Source organism: Scyliorhinus torazame, chromosome 5 (genome assembly GCF_047496885.1).
Source record: "Scyliorhinus torazame isolate Kashiwa2021f chromosome 5, sScyTor2.1, whole genome shotgun sequence".
Lineage (NCBI taxonomy): Eukaryota > Metazoa > Chordata > Chondrichthyes > Carcharhiniformes > Scyliorhinidae > Scyliorhinus > Scyliorhinus torazame.
Genome location: NC_092711.1, coordinates 77,733,907 through 77,743,442, shown reverse-complemented (window position 1 = coordinate 77,743,442; position 9,536 = coordinate 77,733,907). Strand labels below are relative to the sequence as shown.

At 46.4% G+C, this 9,536-nt stretch overlaps 1 protein-coding gene across 8 annotated transcripts in view; it reads left to right on the top strand.

Annotated features, from left to right (window-relative positions):
• LOC140421423 (uncharacterized) overlaps window positions 1-9,536 on the top strand; it is a 307,993-nt gene that overhangs the window by 278,106 nt on the left and 20,351 nt on the right. For 4 of the 8 annotated variants that reach the window (XM_072506118.1, XM_072506117.1, XM_072506116.1 and 1 more), the window contains exon 2: window positions 4,890-8,913. The exons of 3 other annotated variants lie outside the window; for them this stretch is intronic. In XM_072506118.1, the coding sequence (XP_072362219.1) occupies window positions 5,321-6,376 (1,056 nt within the window). In that variant the 5' untranslated portion in view covers window positions 4,890-5,320 and the 3' untranslated portion in view covers window positions 6,377-8,913. Of the gene's footprint in view, window positions 1-4,889; window positions 8,914-9,536 lie in introns of those variants that run through there. One more of the 8 variants, XM_072506119.1, reaches the window with a different exon arrangement.

The following is a 9,536-nucleotide window of genomic DNA, read 5'->3' as shown; positions in this document are numbered from 1 at the left end:
CACACCTTAAACCTGTGTCTCCCAGTAATTGACTCTTCCACCCTGGAAAAATGTTTCTGACTACCTTCTCTGTCCATGCTCTTCATAATTTTGTAGACTTCTTTCAGGTCGCCCCTCAATCTCCGTCATTCCAGTAAGAACAAACCAAGTTTCTCCGACCTATCCTTGTAGCTAATGCGCTCCATACCAGGCAACATCCTTGGAAATCTTTTCTGTATCCTCTCCAAAGTCTCCACATCTTTCTGGTTGTGTGGCGACCAGAATTGAACACTATATTCCAAGTGTGGCCTAATAAAAGTTCTATAAATCTGCAACATGACTAGCCAATTTTGAAACTCAATTCCCCGGCCAAAGAAGGCAAGCATGCCGTATGTCTTCTTGACTACCTTCTCCACCTGCGATGCCACTTTCAGTGACCTGTGGACCTGTACACCTAGATCCCTCTGCCTGTCAATACTCTTAAGGGTTCTGCCATTTAGTGTATATTTCCCTCCTGTATTAGATCTTCCAAAATGCATTACCTCACATTTGGCTCCATGTGCCATCTCTCTGCCCAAGTCTCCAACTGATCTATATCCTTCAGAATCCTCTGACAGTCCACATTGCTATCCGCAATTCCACCAACTTTGTGTCATCTGCAAACTTACTAATCAAACCAATTACGTTTTCCTCCAAATCATTTATATATACTACAAAAAGCACAGGTCCCAGCACTGATCCTTACTGCACACCACTAGTCATAGCCATCCATTCAGAAAAGCACCCTTCTGCTGCTACCCTCTGTCTTCTATGACCGAGCCAATGCTATACCTATCTTATCAGCTCTTCTCAAATCCTGTGTGACTTCACCTTCTGTATTGCCAAGGGGCTTACTACCTTCGTCAATCATCCCTGTCACTTCCTCGAAAAACCCGATCAAGTTAGTGAGACACGACCTCCCCTTCACAAACCGTGCTGCCTCTCGCTAATACGTCCACTTGCTTTGAAATGGGCGCAAATCCTGTCTTGAAGAATCCTCTCCAATAATTTCCTTACCACTGATGTAAAGTTCACCAGCTTGTAGTTTCCTGGATTATCCTGTATTTTCCTTTCAATTTTCTGAGTTATCCTATAGGCTTGGGTTTTTTCCATTGGAGCCGAGAAGACTGGGGGAGGAGTGGGGGGGGGGGGGGGTGCTGATTGAGGTGTACAAGATGATTAGGAGCTTGGACAGGATGGATAGGGAGCAGCTGTTCCCCTCAGTTGAAGGTGTCACAAGGGGATGCAAGCTCATGGTGAGGGGCAGGTGGTTTAAAGGGTCTTGAGGAAAAACCTTTTTACCCAGAGGATGGTGACGGTTTGGAACGCACTGCCTGGGAGGGTGGTAGAGGTGGGTTATAAAGTACCTGGGTTAACACTTGGCAGGTCATAACATTCAAGGCTATGGGCCAAGTGCTGGCAAATGGAATCAGGTCGGTCAGGTGATTTGCGAGTGTCGGTGCAGACTCAATGGGAGGAAGGGCCTCTTTACTGTTGCTGATGATACAAAGTTAGATGGCATGATGGACAGCCTAGATGATGGCATAAAATTGCTAGGTGAATGGGCAAAATTGTGGCAAATGGAATTCCATGTAATCAAGTGTGAGGTTATCTGTTTTGAACCAAAAAAGAATATAACAGAGGGCTTTCTAAATGGAAAGAGGTTAAGTTCAGTGGATGGCAAAGAGTCTGGAGGGTTCAGGTGCATAGATCCCTAAACTGCCAGGAACAAGTGCAGAAAATAATCAAAAAGGCGAATGGAATGCTGGCATTTACATAGAATCAGAGAATATACAGAGCAGAAGGAGGCCATTCGGACCATCGAGTCTGCACCGGCCCTTGGAAAGAGCACCCTGCCTAAGCCGACACCTCCATCCTATCCCCACCTAACCTTTTGGATACTAAGGGGTAATTTAGCATGGCCAATCCAGCTAACCTGCCCATCTTTGGACAGTGGGAGGAAACCGGAGCACCCGGAGGAAACCCATGCAGACACGGGGAGAAAGACACAAGAGAGTCACCCGAGGCCGGAATTGAACCTGGGACCCTGGAGTTGTGAAGCAGCAGTGCTAACCACTGTGCAACCATGCCGCCCATCTGGAGGATTGGAATATAAAGACACCGAGGTTGTGCTGCAGCTATACAAGACCCCACTTGGACACCACACCTTAGGAAGGATATTTTGGCCTTGGAGAGAGTGCAACACAGGTTTACTAAGATGATATGCCAAGACACATGGAATACAGGGGTTAAATTTTGAGGAGAGATTACACAAATTAGGCCTGTTTTTGCTAGAATTGAGAAGATTAAGGTGTGATCTGATTGAAGCATTTAAGATATTAACAGGGAAAGACGGGGGCGATGAAGATAAACTATTTATACTGGTTGGAGATTCTAAAACTGGGATCATTGTCTAAAAATCAGGGCTCGACCGTTCAGGAGAGATGTTGGGAAGAACGCCTTCACACTCAGGGTGGGAGAGGTTTGGAACTCTCTCCCACAAACAGCAGGTGAAGCTGGATCAGTTGTTAAGTTTAAATCTGAGGTAGAGTTTTGTTAAGCAAAGATATTCAGGGATATGGAGTTGGGTCACAGACCAGCCATGATCTCACTAAATGGCAGGACAGACTCGAGGGGCTGAATGGCCTACTCCTGTCCCTATGCGTATTTCTGTGATTCTGAAATTCAGACAACACCATGACAGGGTAAGAATCCGGATTAGAACCTGAGTTTGTCCGAGCTGCAAACCATCCCTCCAGATCCTGGCCCTTCATGGAATTAATGAAGGCCAAGGCAATAGTTAGATTATTGAACGACTTGACGGAGTTGTTGGATACCATTTTTCGGGTTGCAGGATAAAGCCTGACGTAATTCACTCCCCACAGGCTGGAGCTGTCTTTGAACTTCATCGAAGCCTCGTCGCTTCGTTTGTGTTGCTGCCGAAAAGGCCTGGAAGAAGTAAATCCTCACTCCTTCCTGGAGCCAGATGCCACCTCGCCGTTCCCTCTCCAGGACATTCTCACAAGTTGTGGAAGTGAATGATTACAGGCCTGGGATGAAAAGTATCCCTCAGCCTCAAAGACCGATGCACCCTTTCTAATTTGAAATGCGCAGGCTTCCCATCCAGCTTGAGAAAATGTGGCAGTCGGTCCTCGAAGAACCTAACGGGAGCCTTACCCTCCACACTAAATGGACAGAAAAAAACATCATTTATGGGCAGCACGGTAGCACAGTGGTTAGCACAGTTGCTTCACAGCTCCAGGGTCCCAGGTTTGATTCCCGGCTTGGATCACTGTCTGTGCGGAGTCTGCACATTCTCCCCGTGTCAGCGTGGGTTTCCTCCGGTTTCCTCCCGCAGTCCAAAGATGTGCAGGTTAGGTATCCACCGAGGTGGCCACGATAAATTGCCCTTAGTGTACAAATGAAAGGTTAGGTGGGGTTACCGGGATGGGGGGGGGGGGGGGGGGAGGTATGGGCCTGACTGGGGTGTTGTTTTTAAGGCGCAGACTCGATGGGCCGATTGGCCTCCTTCTGCACTCTAAATTCTATGATGACCATCTGACAGGCCAATGACTCAGATGTTCTTTCTCTGACCTTCAGTTCTCCAGGACCTCCGCCAGCCACTCGGCTGGTTTTCAAAGGATTGAATTCTTGCCTCCGTCAAGGAGGCATCTTGCTGAATGTTCAGGATTCTCTCCTCCAGATCATCGAACCTCTTCATGGCGTTTTGCAGGTGGTCCTCATGAGCTCACAGATATTGAGTCAGCACACTCCGCCTCTGGTCAATAACACGGATAATGTCGACAGTTATAATTTTTGCCGCCTCCCAGAGAGCCCCTTAGAGAGTGTGGTCGAGAGTCCTCCTGAGGGTCAGGCCGCCATGTTGAAAAGGCGGCTCCATTCCCGCTGAATCCACCTGCGCTGTTTTATTCATGATTTCTTCACTTTTTCCAGCATAATCCTACCAGACCGAACCCTGAAGTCTTCCAGGGACATGATAACAAATATGAATTCAAGGATTAGGTAGATGAGTGCCAGGCAATCAGGATAAGTGTCAGATTATAAGTTAGTGGCACCAGAACCTGCGGAAAAGCAGCTACTCCCACACCCGTATCACATGCCTGACACCTCCCCACCCCCAGATAGATTTCTGATTGATGAGGATGGCGAGTGTTATGCGGAACTGGCAGGTAAATGGACAGAAAGCTGAGATGAAAAATGAAAATGAAAATCGCTTATTGTCACAAGTAGGCTTCAATGAAGTTACTGTGAAAAGCCCCTAGTCGCCACATTCCGGCGCCTGTTCGGGGAGGCTGGTACGGGAATCGAACCATGCTGCTGGCCTGCCTTGGTCTGCTTTAAAAGCCAGCGATTTAGCCCAGTGTGCTAAACCAGCCCCTTTACTCAACGATGTGGTGAAGATTTGGAATTCTCTCCCCCCAAGGATTCTGGAGCCTCAGTAATCCAAGTATTTTCAAGACACAGATTGAGAGGTTTCTGGATATTGTAGACGTCGAAGGATATGGGGGATAGTGTCGGAAAACGGTGCTGAGGTAGATCAGCCAATGATCCCATTGGATGGTTCCGGTTCGATGGGCCGAATGGCCGACTGCAGCTAAAACTGTTGTGATCTCCTGGACAGGAAGCTGTGAGCATGGATCTGTCAATCAGCCTGAATCAGCACCTTCAGGAGAATTAGGAGGGTCAATATGAGATACAGCAGAGTGAGAATGGAGGGAGTGTGTGGGATGGAGATTTACAGCTTTCGGGGAATAAGAGAGAGGAAAAAATGTGCCATAGAAACTAGAATTGTCTGTTCTGAGTTTCTATCCTGTACTGACAGTGACAAATTTTGTAAATTGTTTTTACAGGATATTAGACGAGGAAGAATTACAGACAGAAATCTCAAACGTCACATCTCGATCTGACAGTCACTCCCTTCCTTGGAACCTGGATATCATCGGCCTTTGAATCTAGGAGAAATGTTTCCCTGAACTGTCAGCTAAATATTTCAACCATCAGTGTGACTGGAAAAGCACCGAGACCCACACAACACACACCCGAGTGAGAGTGTTCCAGTGAACTGACTGTGGAAGGATCAGTGTGACTGGAAAAGCACCGAGACCCACACAACACACACTCGAGTGAGAGTGTTCCAGTGAACTGATTGTGGAAAGAGCTTTAACCAGTTACACAGCCTGAAAAACATCACAATATTCAGAGCGGGGAGGAACCGTACCTGTGTTGTGGACGAGGCTTCCACTGATTGTTCAGCCTGGAGAGATGTGAGGAGACCCAAAACATGGAGAAACCGTGGAAATGTGGGGACTGTGGGAAGGGATACAGATTCCCATCTGAGCTGGAGGTTCATCGACGCAATCACACTGGGGAGAGGCCGTTCACTTGCTCAAAGTGTGGGAAGGGATTTACTCAGTTATCCACCCTGCAGAAACACCAGCGAGTTCACACTGGGGAGAGGCCATTCACTTGCTCAAAGTGTGGGAAGGGATTTACTCAGTTATCCACCCTGCGGACACACCAGCGAGTTCACACTGGGGAGAGACCATTCACCTGCTCTCAGTGTGGGAAAGGATTTGCACATTTATCCACCCTGCAGAAACACCAGCGAGTTCACACAGGGGAGCGGCCATTCACCTGCTCTCAGTGTGGGAAAGGATTTACTCAGTTATCCACCCTGGAGACACACCAGCGAGTTCACACTGGGGAGAGGCCATTCGCCTGCTCACAGTGTGGGAAAGGATTTACTCGGTTATCTACCCTGCGGACACACCAGCGAGTTCACACTGGCCAGAGGCCATTCACCTGCTCTCAGTGTGGGAAAGGATTTACTCGGTTATCTACCCTGCGGATACACCAGCAAGTTCACACTGGCCAGAGGCCATTCACCTGCTCTCAGTGTGGGAAAGGATTTGCACATTTATCCACCCTGCAGAATCACCAGCGAGTTCACACTGGGGAGAGGCCATTCACCTGCTCTCGGTGTGGGAAGGGATTCACTCAGTTATCCGCCCTGCGGACACACCAGCGAGTTCACACTGGGGAGAGGCCATTCACCTGCTCTCGGTGTGGGAAGGGATTCACTCAGTTATCCACCCTGCGGACACACAAGCGAGTTCACACTGGAGAGAGGCCGTTCACCTGCTCTCCGTGTGGGAAGGGATTTACTCAGTTATCTCACCTGCGGACACACCAGCGAGTTCACTCTGGGGAGAGGCTATTCACCTGCTCTCAGTGTGGGAAGGGATTCTCTTGGTTATCTCGCCTGCAGACACACCAGCGAGTTCACATTGGGGAGAGGCCGTCCACCTCTCAGTGTGAGACGGGATTGCATGTTTAATCGCACCTGCAGTGACACCGACAATTTCACAATCGATTACAGGGGTTGGATTCTGCTGTTATTGTTTCTGCTCTACATCCAGGAGTGCATTTTGTTCATTCTGACAGGTGGTCAGTGAGGGTGGTCGGAGGGTGATGGAAACCAACTATTTTCTAACATACCTGATAGGTAAAAGAAGGCTATTTAGTATAAATATTAAGCCCCAGTTTTAATACCCATTTTAAAGTAAGGATTTCAGCACTCATAATCTCAGGTCATCTCAAAACACACAGCTTCAACTAACTTCAACAGAGACACAAAACAGCCTGACTTATGCATAATTTCATTGTAGATTAAAACAGCACTTTTACTGAGCTGAGAGGAGAAAGCCATTGTTCTAACAAATACATGTTCAAGACAGTGTGGCATTAAAACACAAGCTGTACCAGTTATCACTCCAAGGACAGGGCAGGCACCATAGCAACATTAAGGCGCTATTGTCCACAATGTGGATAATAGCGAAGTCAGCAGAAGTCCAGTTTGAACTGGACTTGATAATAACCATAGAATCGCATTCCATAACATACACAAATATTCAGACATGAAACATTTAGAACGAATGATGCACATTGAGGATTGACAGCTAACCGCCGAATCAAATACATTTGATTTTAATCCAAACCAATTAGAACGACATAGAGGTGTAGATAGATGGCTAAAGGCTGATATGATTTCCTATAACCGTGATGGTCCGTGCGGCCATCTTTATTCATGAATCACCTATACTTTGATCTAAACTATTCGCTGTCTCTATTTTTCATACTTTCACCTTTCCAGTCTAACTCTTGAAGTAAATGCAAGCTGGTTTGCCGTAAGCAAGAAACCATTTATGTATTATTTTGAAAGTTAAATTCTGTACAAGTTGCTTCTCTTTATAAGTCCTTTTGCTAGCCGGACTTATCAGAGAATAAGATTTAAGTGACTCCTAATTGTAATCAAATAGAGGCAATAAAAGATTCTTATTTGCATCCGAGAGGTTTTAACTCAAATTTCTACTGAGTTTTAGTGTCGCAAGCTCCTCACTAAATCCTCATAGTAGATCTCTACAGAGGGTTTCTTTCTGCTGCACTGGCTGGTCTCACCACTTTGCCTGCAGTGGGCTGTTGATCTTTGAGCCTTGTTGCTAATACCTGGCATCAAATTGCACAAGGATCACACAGTGAAAGGATGTTTGGAAGTTTGAAGATATTTAGTTTCCATTTCTGTTTCAAACCCCCCAAAGCGTGCCACGTTGCCATGGAGATGGGCCCTGGTGGTTACATGGTTCCTTTGTTTAAGTTATCTGGATGTCCCTCACAAGGAAAGTATCAGAGTGTGAGGGGCAAGTTGTCTGAGGTGGACTGGGAAACTGATTGGTACAGGGAATACCTCATGTTTAAGGAATTATTACATCTTTATCAGAGGGTCGGTTAGCTCAGTTGGCAGGACGGCTGGTTCATGATGCAGAGCAAGGCCAGCAGTGAGGATTCAACTCTCATACTGGCTGAGTTTATTCATGAAGGTCCCGCCTTCTCAACCAGGCCCCTCGCCTGAGGTGTGCTGACCCTCAGGTTAAATCACCACCAGTCAGCTCTCTCTCTGTCGAAGGGGAGCAGCCTATGGTCCTCTACGATTTTTGTGACTTTTACTTTGCATATATACAACCAATATAGATTCCTTTAAGGAACAAAAATCCAACAGGAAAAGTGATGCAACCTCAGCTAACATGAAAAGTTAAAAGATTCCATTAGATCGATTGGAATTCAGCAAAGGAGGACCAAGAAACTGATGAGAGCAAACTGGGGAGAAACATAAAAACCAACTGGAAAAGCTTCTACAGGAATGTGAAAAGGAAAAGATTAGCAAAGACCAATGTGGGTCCATTCCAGGCAGAGACAGGAGAGTTTGTAATGGGGAGTAAGGAAATGGCAGAGAAACTAAACAATGTGTGTCTGTCTTCAGAGAGGAAGGTACAGAAATTGTCCCCAAAACACCAGAGAACCAAGGGACTGGCAGAGATTAGTATTGGTGGAAAAGTCATACTGGAGAAATTAATGGGATTGAAAGTGAATAAATCCCCAAAAGCTGATGATCTACATCCCAGAGTGTTGAACGAGGTGGCTGCAGGGATCTCTATTCCTCATTCTAAATTCTCCTGACTCTATCTGTAATGGACAAACATTTGTCTGAGCTAAACGTTTCCTTTTTACGTAGCCACAGAAGCTTTTACAGTCCATTTTTATGTATTTTGCCAGTTCACATTCTATTCTATTCTCCCTTTTTTTCCTCGGTGTCTTGGTCGAAGAACGGAAGTAGATTCTCAGGAATGAATCATCATTTGGACAGGTTCTGAGACAATTAAGTTTCGACTTCCAGGACAGAGCAACTATACTCGTGGAGTGTGATTTTAGATTGCGTAAAAGGGCAAAGTTCTAGTTTATAGTTTAATGTGTAGGTTTCCGAGTTAAAGTAGCTTCTAGTTTGTTTGTTTGTTGTATTAAAAGTCATAAAACTTGGAAGTCCCGTCGTGTGATCCTTTAATTTATTGACTGGGAATTTGACTTTTTATATGAAGTTGCTGACCTTTATGTAGGTCCTAATCCACAAGTTTTATCTTCCTATTTGAGCCTCGGGCACCTTTCTGTCTCTATTGCTCATGTCAATGACAGCCAGGTGATGGAGCTGAGGGCTGAATTTAGCTGAGAATAACGGGGCCTGCACCCCAGTTGGGGAACTGCCATGGGCATCGCTAATAGAGACAGGAAGGTGCTGGAGGACTGAGTGGGAATTGGACATCCAACTAATCAGGTTTCCGGGGGCGGGGGGGGGGGGGGCGGGCGGTGACAGGGCTGATGATGATGTGACCTCCAGGGTTCAGTGACCCTGTGTCCAAAGGGGGGGGGGGGGGGTCACGGGAACAGGGTACAGAGGAGCCGAAGGGAAATCATTTGGGACCAGAACATTGTGAACATCCTGTTACTCTGGTTGTCTTTGATCCTCAAGTAATTTTCTGTTAGTTTTTTTTTAACCATGTCCTGTTTCGTCAATAAACTTTTAACAGGAAAATATTTGAATTTTTTGGACTTTTCCTGATTAAATATGTTCACTTTCAGGAAAGTGGGTGAGAGAGGTTGACAGGCTC